The sequence below is a fragment of the Vicia villosa genome, linkage group LG1, assembly GCF_029867415.1.
Source record: "Vicia villosa cultivar HV-30 ecotype Madison, WI linkage group LG1, Vvil1.0, whole genome shotgun sequence".
NCBI lineage: Eukaryota > Viridiplantae > Streptophyta > Magnoliopsida > Fabales > Fabaceae > Vicia > Vicia villosa.
In genome coordinates, this window is record NC_081180.1 from 219,043,966 (window position 1) to 219,066,803 (window position 22,838).

At 34.0% G+C, this 22,838-nt stretch overlaps 1 protein-coding gene across 1 annotated transcript; it reads right to left on the bottom strand.

Annotated features, from left to right (window-relative positions):
* Positions 1-8,892: 8,892 nt before the first annotated feature.
* On the bottom strand, positions 8,893-11,027 carry LOC131622665 (putative transcription factor bHLH107). The gene is made up of 2 exons (XM_058893703.1): positions 10,664-11,027; positions 8,893-10,042 (listed from the first exon to the last, which is right to left on the bottom strand). Exons 1-2 carry the CDS (start codon positions 10,928-10,930, stop codon positions 9,545-9,547), a joined length of 765 nt encoding a protein of 254 aa, XP_058749686.1. The 5' UTR covers positions 10,931-11,027; the 3' UTR covers positions 8,893-9,544.
* Between the last annotated feature and the right edge of the window lie 11,811 nt (positions 11,028-22,838).

Here is a 22,838-nt window from a genome sequence, read left to right on the forward strand (position 1 = left end):
ATGATGGAAGATACTACCATCCCGTCACCAGCTGGAAGCCTCTTGAAGAGAAGGAGTTTGTTGATGAGCTTGCAAAAGAAGAGAATCCTCTGGCAATCGTTGTGTGGAAACCACATCCATACAAGGTTCTAACTGGAGATTTTCAGTTTTTATTCAACTGGCTTAGGGAGAACCCCTCTCAAAAGGCACCATATATGGTATATCCAGAAGTTGAATACCCTCCAGAACCTGTTGCTCCAACACCTCCAGAGAATCTGGCTGCAATTCTTGAAGGCCTAGAACATCCTGCTGAAGAAATTCCTGTTGAGGAAAATCATGAAGATGTTCTTATGGTTAAAGTTGATGCTTTAAATCCTCCTGTTCTAGACAACAGTTTTGCTGCTGCTTCTGCTGGACCTTCTGTCTCTGTTCTGATGAACACTTTGGACAAGCTTCAACAGAATCAAGCAAGTTTAGCTACTCGTTTAGACAAGCATGAGGATACTCATACTGAGTTCAGATCTTTTATGAAGGATCAGAAAGAAGCTACTCATAAGCAAGTTAAAGACACTGATGAGATTAAGAACCTTCTGGCCCTTTTAGCTTCAAAGCTTAGCTAGTCGTAGTCTGTCTTGTGTCTTAGTTTATTTTCTTGGTTTTTGCATCTGCTTGAATTGCATCTGTTTTTGTATTCTCTTATCTTCTGATGATTATCAATGAAATATTATCTTTGTCTTTCTTCACTCTGTGTGTCTTTTTCATCGGAATCTTTTATGATTTTTGATGTTGTGACAAAAAGGGGGAGAAATATGATAATTGAAATTGATTTATAATATCAGTTGCTGGGATTAAGTCTCAACATTCCTAACATTATTTGCAAGTTTTTCTGTCTTTGATAATTTTGCAGGAATATGATATTCTGGACAAAGCTCAACATGAGAAGCAAATACATGGGAAAAGCAATTCTAAGGAAAGGCAAGCTCTTAGAGAATTGAAGCAAGCTTAGTGCTATGAAGCTTCAAGATCAGAAGCAAGAAGAATGCTCTGAAACAATTGATTACAAAGAGAAATCCAAAGCTCTGCAGCTGTCCAATGGAAGCTCTGAATGTTCTGAAGTTCTATTCAACGTGAAAGTCTTAAATGAAATGGAAAAATACTCAAGGAAGTCTTTTATTTATAAATTCTTCTAGTATTAATTTCAGGGGGAGATTGTTAATCTCAGGGGGAGACATATTCACACACTCTGATTATATGCTTATGCTATATCTGTGTAATTGTCTTTGTTCATCTGATATTCTGGATACAAATTCATATCAATTATATATGTTTTTGTCATCATCAAAAAGGGGGAGATTGTTAGAACAAGAATTGTTCTGATCAATATTCTGTGCTTTGATGATAACATTATATATGAATTTTGTATAAGATAATGTGGTACTCTAATCCTTTGCATTTTCCATTTCAGGAAATATATAAAGAGTATGCACAAATCAGCACTCAGAAGCAACTGACTCAGAACTTAGAAGGATCTGAATGGCTTCGTCAGAACATGCTCTGGCAAGACATCAGAAGATGGTCAAGCAGAATCAGAACATGAACTAAAAAGCATCAGAAGAATGAAAGTCAGAAGAACAAGCTCTCAAGTTCTGAATGGTATCACGCTCAAGCTTTTCAAAGTCAGAAGACAGAAGATGCTTTGCACCAAAGCTGATGACTCTGATATTCAAACGTTGTTATCTACAAAATCTGAGTCCAGAAGAAAGTACAAGATGAAAGGCTGAAACGTCTAATCTCTGACTGACAAAAGGAACGTTAGAAGCTACAAAAGGCAAAGTCAGTAAAAGCAACAGAAGCAAGGCTCAAGGTTGTTGACAAAAGTGTGAAACATTAAATGCAACGGTGTACTATTCACGCAAAGCATTAAATGCTCCCAACGGTCATTTCCTCTCAACGCCTATAAATAGAAGTTCTGATCAAAAGCAAAGCAGAACACTTGTGCAAATATACTAAAACGCTGCCAAATTCAAAAGCTTACGAACTTCATCTTCAACCTCACAAACTCTTGTAATATTTTAGTGAGTGTTAAGTTTAGAACTTAAGAGAAATATCACAGTTGTGATTACAGCTTTATTAGAAGCATTCTATACTCTTGTAAACTTTATTTTTATATTGATTGTAAAAGAACATCTAGAGTGATCAAGTTGTGATCTGTAGATTCTAGAAGGATTCCTAGAGTGATCAAGTTGTGATATGTATACTCTAGAAGACTTAGAGGTTATCTAAGTGGAAAACCATTGTAATCAGTTGGATTAGTGGATTAAATCCTCAGTTGAGGTATATCACTCTAAGGGGGTGGACTGGAGTAGTTTGGTTAACAACGAACCAGGATAAAAATAATTGTGTTCATTGTTTTTATCTTCCAAGTTATTGAAGTTACACTTATTCAATCCCCCCTTTCTAAGTGTTTTTCTATCCTTCAAAAGCAACCTAAGAGGTGGTGCTACAGGTAGAGGAGAAGGTGGTAGTAGAAAGCCTGGAAAAAGTCACATTTAGTATTTCAATTTTCATAAGTATGGTCAATATTCTAGTGATTATCCAGAAAAACATAGAATCAAGTAAGTGATGCAAAGTTTGCAAAGCATGAAGAAGAAGAGATGATGTTGATGGTCACAACAAGAGATGAAGAGAGATACAAGGACCAATGGTACTTGGACTCAATATTCTCATCACACATGTTTGAAAGGAAAGATTAATTTTTCAATATAAAACCTTCGATAAAGAACATGGTAAAAATTTCAAATGACAGTACTATAGCAGCTGAAGGTATTGGAGACGTTCTGATTATGAGGAAAGATGGCAAGAGGTTAATAATTTCCAATGTGTTGGACATATAAGGCATGAACACCAATTTGCTCAGCATATAAGAGTTGGTCGAAAAGAATTATAAAGTGTCAATCGAAGACAAGATAATAAAAGTTGCCAACGCAAGAGGAAGGTTAATCTTGAAGGCTCCCATGTCTCATAATAGAACCTTCAAGATTGAACTTAATGTGATGGAGCACAAGTGCCTTGCAACCGCAACTAGCAGAGATGAATGGATATGGCACTATCGACTAGGCCATCTCAACTTCAAAGACATCAGAGATTTGAAAAGAATAAATGTAACACCCCATACATAATTGACTAGTATATTATGCATGAAACATTAAAATCGATATTGAGTACATACAAAAGCCATAGTTATAGAAAGATCCATATAAAATACAACATGAAATTCCAATAAGAATTACAAAACATGTGTCTTCAATGGATCTTGCACAGCGGAAAGTCAAAACCAACGAGGTCTTCGAGCCAACACCACTTCAAGCCATCAATCCGAACCTGTTATCTATCAAAAGCTACTAAATTGCACCTGAAAAAAATATAAGTTGATTGGGGTGAGATTACTAAATCTCAGTGAGTCCTCCTATCCTATGGGTCCACTCGGTTCTACAGGGTACATGCATCAACAAAACCGAATCCACCATTGATCCGGGGTTCAGCCTCACATCCGGTACAAGTACGGAGAAAACAAGTGACTCGTCCACCATTGGACTTGCCTAAAACAAATACACATTGTAAAACAAACAAGTATACAAACCCGCATCCATAAACGGGGAATCCAGAAGTGTAACAACCTCGGCTAGATTATGGAATAAATGCATCCTCGATGAGTAACCTCCTGCCTATTGTCAAGGGACTTGTACAAGCACACTGCAAGACAGTTAAACGGGTTCGCACAAGCCTAAGTGGCCGCGAGATGACCTTAGCCTAATTGGCGTCATTGTCCCGTTAACCTTCTTCACGCTAGTGAGTTACGCCGAGTACAAACCGCCACCTTGACGCCTGAGCCCATCGGGCGAAAGCCTAGTATTAGTCTACGTGACTTCACTAGAGGTGAGTTACCTCATTATGCATTAGCCTACATGGCCGCATAACCCCACCATACCGAGCACGCAAGTGTGTTAACGCCAAGTGAGTAAAACCCCGTACGGAAACTCACGAGCACACTGCAACGGTAGCTCAGATGCACACCATATCGAACACTACACATGAACGGGTTATTCCATTATACTACACGGTCCAGGAGGGCTCATAGACCACATGGTCGGAGCAACGTCCCAATCTAGCCTTCCGGCCATTTCGATTCAAGCATACAGAAATATGACGTAATGTCAAGGTCACAAACAATGCAATCAATCCAATCGTTTAACCAAAACGACGGCATCCATAGATTTCCCTGTATAAAACATAATGGCATAACATTTACAGTTATGGGTATTACAGTCATGATAAGCAATAGATAATATATGCCATGCATAACATGAGAATTATTAATCGAATGATAGAAACATAAGTTCTCATAATAATTCATTGATTCACTAAGTGGGGTTCCACTATTTTTAAATCAAACATTCTGGTTTGGGGACCGATTTTATTGGAAAGTACACGTCGCTAGCTTTCCAACGATATAAAGTTTACGCAATTCCGATGCCCGAGCCGAAAGTTACGACTTTCTAAAGTTTGCTGATTTTTGCACTTTTGCCCAGGGTAACCGGTTACCCAGAGTCCAGTATCCGGTTACTGGCATACAAAATGCCCAGTAACGCAATTTTCTACAGAGTAACCGGTTACCCAAATGCCAGTAACCGATTACCCTGAGGCAGAATCAATTTTCTGCATTTTTAAGGGTTCTAAACCAGTTCCAAATGTCCAACAATCAATCCCATGCATCCCCAACACAGTCCCAACGGAATTGTAACATACAAACACACTTAGAAACATCAGTATGCATGGATTATAGCAGGATTAACATGATTAGCATAGTAAGCATCATATGTTTATCAATTATCTCACAATCCCTAAGCCCCAATCATAACCCTCACATGCCACCCCAAAGCATCTAACTAAGGACTCACCTTGGATTAATAGAGGTTTAGATGGTGTTAATGCAGCCTTTGAACTCTTATCTTACTCGAACTTCCATCTCCATTAGCAAGAAATTCGTAGCTCTCCATAACACACATTCAGCATAACTGACACAACTTCAAGATCAGTTTTCTCCTCCAAAACAGAAGCTATGAACGCGAACCATAGGTGCAAATTGAAGAGAAATTCGTTAGCTTTCCAATGGGACCAGAATCGTTACGATCGGAGTTAAGAGTTGAGAGTTATACCTGATTTAGTGGAGTTGTACCAAGTGTTGCAAAAATAGAAACTTGAAGATGAGTTCTCCCTTCCTTCTCTTTGCTTCAATGGCTATTCCTTTCTTCTTTCTCCCAAAAATCTGATTTATGAAGCACTATCAATCCAAACAAGCCTTAAGTTTACATGCATAAGGTTAATTGTCTCAATTGCCCTCCAACTAAATCATATTTACACCATTGCCACTTGGTTAGTTCCTAACCAATTTCCTTCTACTCCAACTAATCTTTCTTAATGCATAATTAATCCATAATATTTTCTTAGTATTTCATAATCATGCTTGATTATAATATGGGATATTACAATAAATATGGTTTCAGGGTTGCCAGAAATCGACATTCCAGACAAGGTATGTGAGGAATGTGTGTAGGCGAAGCAACACAAGAATATCTTTAACAAGGATGTAGGAAGCAAGTCGAAGGTAATCCTTGAAGTCATATACTCTAATGTACGTGCTCCTATCCATGGGGATTTGAATCGAGGTAATAGGTACTTTGTCACATTCCTAAAAGATTTCAGTCAAAAAATGTGGACTTACCTAATCAAGAAGAAAAGTGAAGTGATTGAGGTATTTGCCAAGTTCAAATCCATGACCGAAAGACAAAGTGGTCGTAAGCTCAAGATTTTAAGAACTGATGGTGGTGGAGAATATGTGTCGAAAGACTTCGACATGTTATGTGAAAAAGAAGGGATTGTGCATGAGGTGGTGCCACCCTACATTCAACAAAAGAATGGAACTGCCGAAAGGAAGAATTGAACCATCATGAATATGGTGAAAAGTATGTTGAAAGCAAGCATTTACCTAAAGATTTTTGGGGTGAAACTGTGTCGATGATAACATATATTTTGAATAAATGTACAATGAAGAAGCTTAAAGGAATTACGCCAAAAGAATGTTGGTCTGGTGTGAAGCCTAGATTGATTCATTTGAAGGTATTTGGATCTATAGCACAAAAACATGTGCCAAATCAATTAAGAAGAAAACTTGATAACAAGTTGAGTCAAATGATCCTAATAGGATATCATTCGACTGGAGGATACAAGTTGTTCGACCCAGTGAACAAGAAAGTAGTGATCAGCAGGGACGTGATCATAGATGAGCTTATGGAATGGGATTGGAGTGAGAATGTCAAAAAGGATTTAGTGGGAATCTTATGTGAAGAACCAACCACTGAAGTTGAAAGAGAGTAAGTCAGAGGTGATGCAAATCTAAGAAGAAGTTCAACAAGAAGTTAGAGGTGATGCAGATCCAAGTAGACCTCGGAGAATAAGACACATGCCCGCAAGGCAGCAAGAATGTGTGATTACATAAGATGATATGGTCGATGATGGTGGAGAGTTGGTACACTATGATTTCTACGCAGATATCAAACCCGTCAATGCAGCTGGGGCATTGAAGGATTCACAGTGGATGAAAGCAATGAATGAGGAATTAAAGTCTATCGAAGACAACAATACTTGGTCACTTATCAAATTGCCTCAAGGCTATAAGGAAATTGATGTGAAATGGGTATACAAGGTGAAGTGTAATCCAAAATGGGAAGTGAATCGACACAATGTAAGGCTTCTGGCGAAAGGATTTCTTGAGAAGGAAGGAATCGACTTCGATGAAGTTTTTGCACCTGTTTCCAAGATCGAAACAATTAAGTTGGTTGTTGGTCTGGCGAACATGAACAATTGGCACAAGTGTCAGATGGATGTTAAATGTGAATTCTTGAATAGACCCTTCGACGGAGAAGTTTATGTTGCACAACCAGTTGGTTTGTGAAACACAGCGAAGAGAGAAAGGTGTACAAGCTACATAAAGCCCTTTATAGACTTAAGCAAGCTCCAAGAGCTTGGATTAAGAAGATTGACAATTTTTTAAGGGAAAAGAAATTTATGAAGTGCACAACTGAGCAGGGAATATATGTAAGAAGAAGCAAGAGTGAAAAGGTACTCTCGATTATGGCATTTTGTTTCCTACAGCCGATGAGGAAAAAGAATGCAAGCTAGTGGATTACATCGACTCAAGTTGGTGCAGTGATGCTGAGGATCAAAAATCCACAGTTGGCCATGTGTTTATGCTAGATGGGGCACCAGTTTCTTAGAGTTCGAGAAAAGAACCAGTAGTGGCATTCTCATCGTGTGAAGTAGAGTACATAGTTGCTTTTCTTTGTGCATGTCAAGCAACATGGATGGTGAATCTGGTCAAAGAGATTACAACAGAAGATCATGGAGCACTTACCATGAAGATCGAAAACATGTCAGGTACCAATCTCGCAAAGAATCTGATAGCACGTGGCCGAAGGAAGCACATCGAAATGAGGTTCCATTATCTTCAAGAGCAAGTAGTTAAAGGGAAGATGAATCCGGAACACTGTAGAACTGAGAATCAAATTGCAGATACCATGACGAATAATGTGCAGGTCGAAGTGTTCAGAAGACTAAGACCTATGATGAATGTAGATAACTTAGAAACAATGAATTAGGTGGTTTGTTGAGATTGTATTTCCATGTTCCGAAGCATGTTGCTCGACAGAAGAAAGTTTGTGTTGAAATAGTCTAGCCTAATGTGTGTCGAAATATCGAAAGAGCTGCCTCGACAAGTATTTCGACTTAGGCCTAATTTTGTAGTATTAGCAGAATTAGGTATTTTGGACTTTCATGTTTTGGGTATTGGCTTAGGGAGAAAGCAACCTAAAACTATAAATAGAGGGAGTACCCACTATTTTGTATGAACTTACATTCACAGGATATTACAGTTGCAAAGTGAATAAGATTTTTTCACAGTTTGTGGGCAGAGAGAAATTTGCAGAAAATATTCTTCTTCCTCCTCTTATTTTTTTCAAACCCTAATTCACTTTTCTTCCCAAATTTTCTTTCTTGTTTCTTTTATTATCATTATGTAGCGATAATGAATTACTCAAAGTTTTAGATTTAATTTCAACATCTATTTTGTATGCAGGGGTGCGAACGTTCAAAATAACACTACCGAATTTTTAAAGAGTGTGGAGAAATGTCATGTGTACCATATAGTTTGAAGAAATCGATACAATTTTAGACAGGCATTAAATATTTCAAATAATTTGATAAAAATCTATATTATATATTTTGTATGTATTATCATATCTTTAGTGATTGAAAATCTTTTTTACAACATATAATTACAAAAAATTAGAAAGACATTTTCAATATTATGAAAATATATAGGGTGTCAAGTATAAGTATAATTAAAGTACGTGCTAGATAAAATTTTCAAAAAAAGAAAAACAAATTCGGGTATTCTACCCTTAGAGTTAGAGCTGTCAAAATAGGCTACCAGACCCTAAATGGGCGGATCCTGGATTTTTTAAGGCTGAACCAAAAAGGCCATGTGTAATATGGATTCGAGATTTACTACCCTAGCCTGACTCTAGATGGGCTTCGGGCTATCCAACTCTAAATGAGATTTTTTTATTTTAAAAAATTAAAATAAAAACTTCATAATATATATTATAAATAAAATTAAAAATTATGTCATTTTAAACATGATACATTTTCAAGTACTATATTATCTCTTATAAGTACTATAGTGTGTTTCTAAATACAATATATGTCTAAATTGTATAAAATCATACTTGAATATTTATTATAAGAGAAAAACTAATATAATACGATGAAAAATGTTGATTATATTCATGTGTAATATTTAAAAGAGAAAGATGGAATAAAATAGAGATAAAATTTAGTGAAGCGAGAAAAATCAATATATTATTTTGGAGTAAGATAATATAAATATTAATATATTTTTTTAAAATTTATAATTATGCGGGTCTAATGGACTATCCACGGTCTATATGAGCTAACTCTAATGGGTGGCGGATTTTTTAACATTGGACTAAAAAGGCCCTGAAAAATATGAACTCTAATTTTAAAGCCCAAATCTTATGATTTTTCGGGTTTGACGGCTGTACCTAGAGCAATAGAGCAATGCTGCATCTTTTAGATCAACTTTATCTAATAAAGAAATACATATTATGTATTCCATTAAACCAGTCGAAAGCTTATGAGAAAAAAAGGATAGTTCACCTTTGAATAATTTGCTGCATAATTGTAAAGACAACAACACGTTTCAAAACAAAAAACTTTGAAGCTTCATTCATAAGTCATATAACTCATGAAAAACAACATGCTTTAAAACCAAAAACTTTGAAGCTTCATTCATAAGTCATATAACTCATGAAAAACAACATGCTTTAAAACCAAAAACTTTGAAGCTTCATTCATAAGTCATATAACTCATGAAAAAAGTTAAACGACAAATCCGAAAAAAATATCAACCTAACCAAAATGTTAGGCATCAACATGAACAAAATTCATGGTTGCATGACAAAGTAGATGTCACATTTTGCAGCCGAAGGCAAGGACGCGGTGGTAGTCTTAATTCGTAATCCATTGAAGCAGAAGCCTTATCCAAAACAGAAGTAAGTGCATGATGAACATTACTTGCAATAACTTGACATAACTCAACATCATAAATATCCACTTTACAACACGTGTATACAAATTCATTCTTAACTCTGTCTCCCAAAGTTGACATTTCTGCCCTTACCAAATCCAGTTGAAGTGTATCAATAGTTTGCTTTAGATCAGATAGAAGCTCAGGTCCATAATCACAGCAGATTGATGCTTTGTAAAGAATAGAGCCATCTACTCCTCCACTTTCACATGGTTCAATTTCAACTTTCACTTCATTGATATCTTTTGGGATTAAGTAGCCTTTGCTTTCTTCATTTGCATTCTTTTTCAGTTCCTTCACTTGCCTAATAACCTCTGCTAGTAAGGTTGCTTTGTCCATCTATAAAAATTTTAATTATTAGCTACGGGTGCGCTATCTGATCACTATTATAAGTAAAGTTTTTTTAAAAAAAAATTTATTCAACAGTTGATGTATCTTGATTATATATAAATTAGATACATTAACTTTAGAACAAATCTAAAAAATCAAATTTACTTATAAAATTGATCAAGAGTGTACATCATAAAAAAAACATTCAAACACAGATACTATCAATAATATTATAAATCACACGTACATATACATATGATATAAATTTGATCATATTTAATAATTTTTGACACGAGAGACACATATGTATCAATGTATTTCATTATTTTTCTAAAATTATTTTTTTTAGAACTTATTAAAAAAATAACTAATAATTAATTATAATATAACTGCATGAGAATAGTGCAATTGCGCGTAGAATAAACTTTGCCCAACTATTGACAGCTGTATAACAATAAAATAATTATTTGTTGAGTGCCTGAATATTTAGCCAATGATGTGGAGGGTAACCCCACAACTAAGAACAATTTATTAATATATATGTTTTATAATCAAAGAATACAAATTTATTAAATATTATATATTGAATAATAAATAAAATGATACAGTCTCTGATTTAGACAAATATACCTTTGGAGGACATGAGAGAAGTCCTCGAAGTTTTGCAAGATGACCATTGATTCTGTTTCTTCTTCTCCTCTCAGCTTCCCTATGACTCTTCAAAGCCACCAAAGTTTTGTTACCATCACACATCTTTTTCTCTCCATTCATTGGATTTGGAGGGGACTTCACTAGTTCTTCTTTCTCACTATCCAAAACCAGTGAGTTTCTTGATACAAATCCACCTCTTGAAGTGGTATTGAACAGTATCCTTGAAATATCATAGCCAGAATCCATTGAAATTTATATGAATGAACTTCAGAAATAAATAAAAAAACACTGAAAAGAGAATTTAGATGAATAGTTTACTGTTTATATGCTTAATGCAATTGTAGAGAGCATATGTAGAATGATATTTATAGTGTAAGTTTTCCCGGTCAATGTATATGCAAGATTCCCTATCAATATTGCTGGAAATAGTTATTAATTTTAAAAGTGCTGGAAATAGTTATTAATTTTAAAAGTGCTGGAAATAGTTACTGATAGCTTAGTTTGACAAACATAATGTGTGATCCCGTATTGAAATAAATGATGTAGTAGAGAGAAAAAAAAGATTCACTCATAATCTTCACCATTTATTTTAAAATTCAATGGTTCAGATTCATTCTCATATTTTCATATAAATATGGCATTCTCATATGATATGCCCTATATATATATATATATATATATATATATATATATATATATATATATATATATATATATATATATATATATATATATATATAGGAGAGTTATATTGACTCCAAGAGTAAGTTATTATAACTTACTTCACATCTTGACCATTAATTCTTTTCAATCTAATGATTAAAAATAATAAGGAATAGTTTTCTCTTTCCACATTTAATGACTTATTATTTTTAACCATTAGATTGAAAAAAATAAATGGTCAAGATGTGGAGTAAGTTATAATAGTTGGAGGCGATTTGGGAGGTCAACACAAGAGAACATTTTATACTTAAACACACTTAAACCTTAAGGTGATAGGTGTGTGGATTGTCTCACTTATAAAGTGTTAAATCTTCCATTTTCTAATCAATGATCTCTCATTTCCCACATGTGGGGAGTATTTTCGATACAAGTAAGTCGGTCCCTTCACTCGAAACAAAAGGTTGTGATATTGCTGTTGGAGAGTCCGAGAGAGTCGGGAGCACCAATGAGACCAATGCTCTAGGATTACAAGAGAGGAAGACACATCATCTCAGCCTAAAATCTTAAGGTGATAGGTGTGTAGGTTCTCTCACTTATAGAGTGCTAAATCTTTTCTTTTCAAATCAATGTGAGACTTCTTCCTCACACTTAATTCTCAACATTTCTCCCTTGGTTAATAAAAATTGAGGGTCTACATTTCTATTATTTTCAAAACTAGCGCAACATACCTCTCGGTTTTTCAATAAAATCGAGGGGTAAGATATATTGTTAATTATTAAAAAAACTAATTACATTGTTTACACATAATATTAATGAATTGTTTTTTACAAACTACATTTTTTATCCAAAATAGTACATTTTTTACATAGAATATTAAAGTAAAATTGATTTTCCTGAAGATCTGATTTTAGATCTTCGAATCATTGAATTTTTGTGATGGATCAAATGTTAGGTGCTAGATATTCTTTATGACTTTTGTATCCATTTGTTTCTGATATAAAACAAAAAAGATTAGATAAATACATGATTTTCTGCTCAAATAAATATTTAAGAACACAAACCTTAAATCCAAATAAATTTCTACTCTTGAAATTCATTATAAAGAACTTTTCATGGCAAATGTTCGTGCAAACCTTAAAGTGGTGAATGTAGATAGTTTCAAGCACTTCATGATGTTTATATCAATTTTTTATATTCAACATGCTTTTACAATGGAAGGTTTTTATATTTTGCATGAATCACAAATGGTAGTGTCTTGAGTATTGATACTCATGAAATGGATGACGAAGATTTGTTTATGGAGGGTGATCAATATGCTCAATAATCATGCTAAATTATCCCATTGGTTTTTACATAAACCGAGGTAAAATATGTTTACCCCTCGGTTTCAGTAGAATACCGAGGTGAATAAGATGTTTTTTAAACATTACAATATTATTTACACAAAATATTAAAATACATTGATTACAACAAATCTAGATTCATCATCCATAAACATTGTAGTGGACAAAGTACCTAGGCTACAAGAGTACTTTTGATAGACTCATATATGTGATTGTGGAACTTAGGCCGATTCTTATGAAATTTCGAGGTAGAATTCTTAGAGCCATCACTAAACTGGGATACACGTGCATGGCCATTAAAGCACAAACTATTAGAATACACCTTAAGAAAAGGTTGTGTGCGAGTTTGATGAGTGAGATAGAGTTCAAGACAATTGTAATACTCTTGTTGAATCAGAATCCTACTTGCTACGCAAAGTCATGGACACCTTTGTTTACACACAATCTAAGAAACGTTTGATGTTACTTCTGAAACACTCTTTTAAATTCAAGAGGGTGATTGTTGGAACATTATGTCAATATTCCAATATAAGAAGATGAATTTGAAAAAGCTCCTTAAGTCAAATCTCACATTGGATGTTAGTTGAAAAAACACATTTGTCATATATTGTTTAGGTGAGATATCTTAGCAAGCTCACTTCATTATATAAGGAAATTCTTTGTTTCATTCCAAAACACATCAGAAACTCCTTTTGTTGATTTTTTTCTTCTTTCACTCTCATAACTCCACGTCTTTCAAATTGTCGAAGCGCCAACTTCTCCCCCTCTTTTTCTACTCGTTGAATTTTTCGAGTACATTCTTGAATTCACTTTAGAGAATAATGATAACTATTTCTGTTTGAGTTGAGAAATTATCAAGTATAATTTTTGGATTCTCTTTAGAGAATTATTTGAATTTCTCTTTGTTTGAGAAATTCTTTTGAGTGGTCTAATGACCATTATTAAATTCTCTTTGGAGAATTATTAAAAAAATTCTTGGTTTTAGAAATTATTATGACCGGTCGTTATACTAGATACTACGGTGGTATTTATACCATATTCGAAAAGGTCTTAGTACAATCAGAGGGTGTATTTCTAAACCGATTATCTATTGTGCAAGTAATAATCATACAGTATAGAACTGTGTTGTTTTATCCTGGAGGTGGCGTAATAGTTCGATTGTTTTGCATAATGGGCAGTGCCGCGAAACGTCTTTAAAAGAGCGACCTAGTCCATCACTCGACCCGATAATTTCTTCGGTGGCAAAATTTTAAAAATCATAAATCAACAATATATGTATATATATATATATATATATATATATATATATATATATTAATTGTAGCAGACTTAAAAAACATGGAGAATGACCTGTTGTTCATATGAGACATATACTAAAGAGTTTAGGGTGGAGAAAAGGTTGAGACAAGGAGATCCGTTATCTCCTTTTCTCTTTGTGATTGTGGCGGAAGGGTTGAAAGGGTTAATTAATAAAGCGGTGGAAAATGGGAATTATGCGGGATTTTCTATTAATAGGAGTTGTTTCATTAATGTTCTTCAATTTGCAGATGACACGCTTTTAGTTGGAGATGGAAGTTGGAGTCACCTTTGGGCCATTAAATCTGTTTTAAGGGGGTTTGAGCTTATATCGGGGCTCGATATCATTTTTCATAAGAGTAAACTCATCGGAATCAATATTGATTCTCGCTTTTCGGAAGTGGCAACGACGTTTCTAGCATGTAGGAAGGAAGGTAAAGAATTTAAGTTTCTCGGTTATCTATAGGTAGCAATCCTAGAAGAATAGCTACGTGGGATCCGTTATTGAGGAATATCAAGAAGCGGTTGGCTAGTTGGAAAGGAAGGTTACTAAGCTTTGGACGGAGACTTACTCTTTTAAAATTGGTTCTTGGTAGCTTAGCAATATTCACTCTTTCTTTTACAAGGCTCCGAAGAAGATAGTTAGGAAATCACAATAATTAAAGTGATTTTTTGTGGGGCGGTTTGGGGGAGAGAAGATGTATACATTGGGTGAGTTGAGATGCGGTTTGTTTATTGGTTGAGAAGGGAGGATTGGGGTTAAGGATGATCGAGGATTTTAATGTTGCTCTTCTTTGCAAATGGAAGTGGAGGATATTAGAGGACTCGGGAACATTGTGGTATAAAGTGTTGAGAGCAAGATACGGGGATTTGAAGATTCCGGTAGCAATCAGAGGTGGAAGTCGTAAGGGGAAGGATTCAATTTCTAGTTGGTGGGCGGACATTTTATCGTTGGAAAACCAAGTTGCTATGTATTTTTTCAATCATCAATGTCGCTTTATAGTGGGAAACGATTATAATGTATCATTTTGGCATTCTTTATGGATGGGGGAGGGAATTATTAAGGAATGATTTCCTGTGCTGTTTTCTGTATTATTGTTGCATGATGTCTCGGTAGCTTCAATGAGGGATGTTGCAACGACATTTAGCAATGGGAAAATTGTAGAGCCCCCCTAAATTTGCGGCAGGCCTCTGGTTTCGAAGCTGATATGCTGCAACTTTAGCAACTGCTACGGTTAGTGTAGCCTGACATAATCGATGGCGTGGGGGTGGAAGCACGGAACAAAAGCCGTTTTTTTGGTCAAGGATTGTCACAAAATTATTAGTTGTTCGTGCATTTCGTGTGGTCTGAAGGAGCAACACGACTCGGCGCTTGACCTTGTTTGGAGGATGGAGGTTCCCTTTAAGGTTAAGGCCTTCGGGTGGAGGTGTTTTATCAACAAACTCCCTTCGGAAGATCTTCTAGCTTATAGAGGTATTTTATCTACTTCAAATGATTCTTGCGTTTCCTGTTAGTGTAATAGGTAAACGTCGCTTCATTCTTTGTTGACTTGCCATAATGTGGATTTGGTGTGGAGAGATATTGTCGAGTGGATTGGGTTACTTGATTTTAAAGTGTTGAATTTCAACGAAATTTTTTTAAAACGGTCCTTTGTTTTGTAAATGTGTGAAAGTAAGGAAAGGAAAGACGGGAGTGGTGTGGTTGGCTACATGCTGGACAATTTGGTTGGTTAGGAATTGTATTGTTTTCGAAAGTGATATGTGGAATGGGCTTTTATAGGGAAAATTATTCAACCCAATTGTAACTTTTACGAGTTTAGTAGAAATTCTTTATTTTATTTATCCTAAGTTTTAATTGCCGTGTAATTTTTTTTCTCGAGCTCTTGCTCGATTTTTTTTTATCAAGCTTTGAAAATTTAGATTCTCTTTTCAATAGATTCATGCTTTAAAAATAAATAAAAAAAACATATACCTAACCTTACGTCGTAGTGTCTTTCTACTTTTGTACGTGGAAGATCTTGGTTTGATTGTGCTGAAATAAAAATTGTCACTAATTTCTAAAATGGCCTAATGGTAGTAGTGGAGATCTTACCATTATTATATATGTTTTAGGAGTAGATTCAACTTACGGAAATTTTTAAAGTAAAACTTACTGGAGAATGATATTCTATTTTTAATTGCAGGAAAATAATATAATAATTTGACATTTATATAAAATGAGTTATAAGTGTGAGCGTGTGAAATTATGCAATTATTCTTGGAATATTCAAATATGCTCAGAATCTTGAGATGAATGACATAATATGTACAAATATTTCAGCACATATATACAAAAAAATTAATCTGATATTTTTTTAGTGTTAGATGAAATTTATAGATTATAGTTCAATTGGATCAACAACATTTAAATTAAATAATAGATATTTCGAATGGTTAAATCAAATAATAGTTACAGTACATAAAAAAATATTTATAATAATGTAAAATGTAAAAACTGTATAAATTGAATATTTCATCAAAACCATTTCACTTGTGTTAATAAAGAGAATTTCTTAACCTACCTCATGCATTTTTCACGCACTGCCGAATTAACAAAATTGTCTTCGTGCTTCCGTAGATGTATTTTCGGAAGCACCCTTTTTATGTTTAACGTTGTTTTTTTTCGTAGATGCATCTACGAAATCAGTCCAGACCCAGAAAACCAAAACAACAACATTTTTAACCATAGAAGACTCATGCATTGATTCATTGATTAATCGACATTACAACAAAATTTCCAATAGAAAATTAAGAATACTAAGAGATCTAAGAAATTGCAACGGTTAAAACAATGTCATCTGATCCATGCATCATTTGAATGCAATCCAAGTTGAATTTCACTTCATTCCACCAACGTTCCCTTTCTCCGGTCACAGAAGAGATCCTTGTTCTAAGCCTCTGGATCCTTCAGATGACTTCGTCGGATTTGTAATCCCCCTCTAAAAAAGACATGATAGTCCTTTTGAGTTGGTCGAAGGAATGAATATTCTAAAACTTAACCGGCACGGGGGGTTTGACGGGAGAGAAAATGACATGCCCTTCCTTTATGCGATATTTCGATTCAGGATCGGGACGCTTGGATGATGTTCGCTGCCATGATTCTGGCCTTATGCGAGACATTTTTGTGTTTGTGTTTATGGTTTGTGTTTGTGTGTAATGCAAACCTAGAAACCCCAAATTTATAGAAGCCTTTGGAGACTATGGACCACACAATCTCTGTCACAAAATGTTCCGTAGATATATCCACGGAAGGGTCGTAGATTTCTCCGTTCCGTAGATGCATCTACGGTAAACACCCATAATTTTCTAGTAAACACCTTTCCGTAGATGAATCTACGAAAGTTTCCCTAATAGTTTTTTTAGCAGAAAAGAAGGCAGTAAGCAGCAGTTTTGGTAAATTGCATATAAAACACAAAACCTAAATAATTTGAAACACATAGACACAAACACACAAACACAAAAAAGGATTATATTGCAATGTTATAGAGCGTATATATTACACTTTGAAACTAGATAAATACATCGAAAGAACTGTCGCCGGCTAAATCTATTGGTGGTTCCAATTTTGACTTTTTCGTATTCGAGATTTTATCGATATTATTCAATCTTTCGAATTCATGCATCCTATCAACAAAAACATCTGGCCACGTATCGGCAAGTTCGGTATGATGAAAATTCCATTCCGGTGACGTAGGTGGTATGAGGCATCCCGGTTTCAAGTAAACTTGTACAAAATTACGCGATTTGGTGAGCCATCCAACACATATAATACGATCAATTGGATTTGTAGGAGGTGCAGTGCGGAGTGGAAAAGAGGTTTCTGAAAAACTATAACACGTCAAGTCAATGTATACCATGTCATATGCGCATGCAATAAGATGTCCCATTTCCGGGAGTCTCAACCAATGCAAAACCGGCGTGTAATTTGGTTTCGTCTCCAAATACCCGCGTGTACGAGTCTTTATGATTTACCAACCCTTTGATAAGATCATGAAGGAAAATCTCATGGGCATCCTCTCCCTTACAAGAAAAGCCGATACGGCCCGAAATCCACAATTACCATCCCCCACCACATTGACGATCCGGTCGATGTATTTGTGCATAAAAACCGGCATCTCGTCAATGAATGAAATTTTTGGAGCAATTTGTACCTCTTCTATTGATGGAGCAATAGGTGTTGGAATCGGACTCGAAACTTGCAAAACTTGCGGTGGAATAGGTGTCGGAGGCGGTTTGCTTAAGCGAGTTTCCTTGTTTGAACTCTTTTGAGATTTTTGCGATTTCAGAGTAGGTGAGTTGGGAAAGCGTTTGTCGACGTGCTCACTGTATGAAGGAGACCGTGTTGTCGAGTTGTCATTTGGCGTAGGCTTCACTTTCTTCGGAGCATCCTTTGTCTTAACGGGTTGAGACGGCGGTTTCATGTCAGTTGTTTCGGGAAATCCAATCCTCCACAATTGTTCTTTGATGTTTAATTTCATGTTGTCATCGGCCTTCGAAAACCTCTCTTATATCGCCTCCAATTCATAAATAATAGAGATATTCGAATCTTCTTCGATACAACCATCATCATCAAAACTAAGTCTCTTCCAATAAGGAGTGACTTCATCCATTCTTATTGGCTCAACTAATCTCACATTTTTAGCAATAACACAAGCACACGGGAGACCATACGTGCTAGTAATAGTGCACTCACACTTTACGCTATCGCCACCAAAATTTTCACCTCGTTTCGCCTCGTAAAAGATATAATTCAATTCGGCCCGAGACATATTGCTAATCAGTTGAGAGTAAAGGATGTTATCCTTAAATCTATGCTTCAAAACCGTAATGCTCCGACCGAATGAGGTTTGTATTTCGTTGTGTTGGTTCGAAATCATGTGATTTATGGTGTCCCATGCTTTACACAAATAACCATTGCTATCACACAACCAATTTTTCAAAGTAGAATGTGATATCGACAAAGTAATGCATCGGAAGAAGGCAATACCGTTGCAACCGCATTCATCAATGCGGGGTCGTGGTCCGTAATAATCGCCTTAGGCATTCCGACTTGTTTCTTCAAAAGTGAGCGACACACCTCCAATGCCCACCTAAAATTATCTTCTTTTTCACACTACAAAAAAGCAAAACCAATGGAAAATGTCTTCTTAGTAGATGTAACACCGACCATCTCAAATAATGGGAGTTGATACTTGTTGGTCTTGTAGGTAGAATCGAGAAGGAGCACTGTCGAGAAAGCGTTGAACAACTTTATTGAATCCCGATGAGTCCAAAAAATATCTCGGACCGTAACCTCGTCATAGCAATTTATGTACCGCGACACGTATTTGTTATCATCCAACATTTTCAACAATTCTTGCATCTCGCTCTTATCTCCCCTACTCGCCTTATTATTGCGGTACCGTTGATTATATACTTGCCTTATATTTGATATGTTGTCGGGTTCTTTTTTTTCAATGTGGCAAATATATTTTTCGGTTGGACAAAATTCAAGGACATGTCTTTAATAGATGCCTTCTCAATTAGATTGAGCCGACATGCCATAGGATGGCCTTGTAATTTTGCGCACAAATCATGGTTATGCAAACCACAAATAACATAGCATCTCCATTTCCTGCTAGTCAACATGTAACAACGGATTTTAAATGGACACTCGCATTTTCTAGTACCTGTGTCGTCTCTTTTAAAATTCTTTAGAGGAGGATGGTATTTACCGTTTCTTTCGCACAACATTGTAACAAACGGGCTTCTTCTTGCCGTACCATTATCTAATCTTCCTATTACCACACCAAAACCAAGGTTAATTACATTCCTACGAATTCATGTTAGCATGCTTTCACGATCATCAAAGTCTTGCTTGCTACTAAAGTCACCTCCGACATCTACCACATTTGCGACTACCCCATCGATACTCGTACAAACATCGACTAAAGTTGAAATATTATCGTGGTGCACCATACCTATTTTGTCAAAATCACACAGAATTACAAAATGCTGGAAAAAAACTGCAGGGATTATTCCGTAGATGCACCTACAGAAGTGTTCTTCCTCTGAACTGATTTTATGTGTATTTTTTCCCCATATATACTAGTTTATTACGCTTTTCCGTAGGTGTATCTACGGAAGGAATCAATTTTTTTTTTAAAATATGAAATGCTTTCGAATGTGCATCTATGAAAATTCAGGAAAAATGAAATTGCGTGTGGGGTTAGTTGAGAAACTTTCTTAATAAAAATACTTTTTCAATTATATAAAGATACTTTATAAAAAGAAACTAATAAATTATCCCCAGACCTAAAATTTTGAGCATATAATAAAATGCACTTTCTTGACTTTCATCCATTAAAAAAAGACTTGATCTATATTTTAATATTTGATCCAATAATATGGAAAATTTTAATTTTAATATTTGATCCAATAATATGGAAAATTTTAATTATTAGTTTGAGACGTTATTTTCCTAGAATCATAAAGTAATACACGTTGATGATTCATGCCTTCCTGGTAGACAATCTGCATTCTGTTACGTGCTTTCTTACATTTACTATTAAATATTTTTCTTTCATGATTGGATATAAGTTTCTTTGACGTAAGTTACTACGTAAGTTTGATAAGGACGTCTCATCAAATTCTATAAGTTTGACATTTTTATTGGTTGGACTCTGACCAATTGAATAACAGAATTGACATCAACAGTGGTGGTCCTGCAGCTTATTTCATTTGCATAAGAAATTCGCCTACCTCTCCTATTTTATGCTCAATGGACAATATTTTAAATTTGTCACGGTTAATTTATGGTTATATAATTTCACAAAATATTTATAATGGTTAAATCATGATTATATAAATTTTATGTATTTTTTATTGTTAAACTAAGATTAATTTATACAAGATTTTTAAGAAACTTAAGACAATTCTGAAAGTAATAGTATAGACTTTGATTTTTATGTTTTTTTCTTCACATAACTATGATATATAAATTTATTTCATCTATATCATGTTTTGTTAATATTAAATTAACATTTCTCATTCGAATTTTTAAACTTCCTTTTTATAACTAATGTAATATATTATTCATCTTAAGATTTGAATTTCCGATGCGGACGCACGGATTTTCTACTAGTTAGTAGATATGTGAAGAAAAAAACATGAAAATGCAATAGTCATTCATATAAATAATAATTCGATAAGATTAAGTTGTTGGTGATATACAATTGTTATTATAAAATCATTAATAACTGAAAAGATTTAAAAAGAAATATTTATCAAATAACCAACATGATAAATTTAATATGTCTAATAACTATAAATATTTACAATTATGACTAATAACTATAAATATTTACAAATATCACTAATAATTATAAATATTTATAATATTTTGTTGTATAAATAAAAAAGATATTGTGGTGATAGTGTCGCGTAAAACTAGTGAGTTTTAGTAATAAAACTCACAGGACTTAGTAAAAGTTACATCGGGTCTAGTATCTAAGAATTTGCTACAAAATTTTTAAATTTTCAAATATATAATTGGTAAATTTATCTTATATAGTATAAAATATATTTAAAGCATATATAAATTTGAAATAAATTATTTAATTATAAAATAATAACTATTATAAATTCAATTGTATTAAAAAAATCATACCAAATTAAAAGAAAAAAGGGATCAGTGAGATGAAGAAAAAAATAAAAACCTTAATATTTGAAATTAAAAATTTTGTTTCTCAAATAAAGATTATTGTTGATTAAAATAAAATAGACATTGTGTTGATAATGACTCATAAGATTAAATATTTTATTATCGTATTTATATGTTAATTTTGTGTATAATATCCATTAATCATCTGAGAGTTATCAAACAATATTAAATACCAAACAATATTAAGGTATTTGTTTGTTTTCTTAAATAATTTAATTGAAATACATCGACAATAAATTTTTCACAGTCAATCAATCACAATAAAATGTTTGACATTATTTTAACTTTTTAAAAGTAATACAATTTAATGGCTATGTACATTATTTTAATTTTTTAAAAGTAATACAATTTAATGGCTATGATGTATTGATAATGTAGAAATTTTCACACTGAACTCTTTTTAAACAAAACATCAATAAATTCTTTAAGTCATTATATTTATTACTCTAAAAAAATATTAACATAAAACAACTTATAAATCACTGCCTATTTAGAATTATCAGTTTACTAATAATTTAAGCAAAAAAAATTTACCAACCTTAGTTATCAAGTAACACTTAATCACTTAATTTTCATATTAAATTAAATAACAATGATTTAGTTTTAGGAATAAAATATTTAATCACCCTTTCTAATATTCCAGTCTTTAAAAATAGGAAACATAATTATTTGACTCATGAATTAATTAATTAAATTATTGCCTAAATAAAACATAAAAACTTACCTCTAACGGGTGAGTTTCTCAAGGGATAAGCTAAACAGTGCCAAGGACTAAAACCTGTCACAACCTTTATTTTTAAGCTTACATAGTTCTATATCTATTAGTCATATATAAAATACATGGCTCAAAGTAAATAATATTAAAGTATAGCGTTGTATTTTTACTAAGAGTATGAATATGTTTAAAAATAATAAAATTATAGGTTGTTAAGTTCCATAATACAATCATAGGCTGCTAGATAATACTGAGGCCTAGAGCTACCGTTTGAATGCTAAATAATACTGATGCCTAGAGCTACCATTTTAAAGTTGATAGCGTGAGAAAGTATAACTGCATGCTACAATGCTAGTGTTGCACTTGTATCTTTACATAAGTCGGTCATCATATATT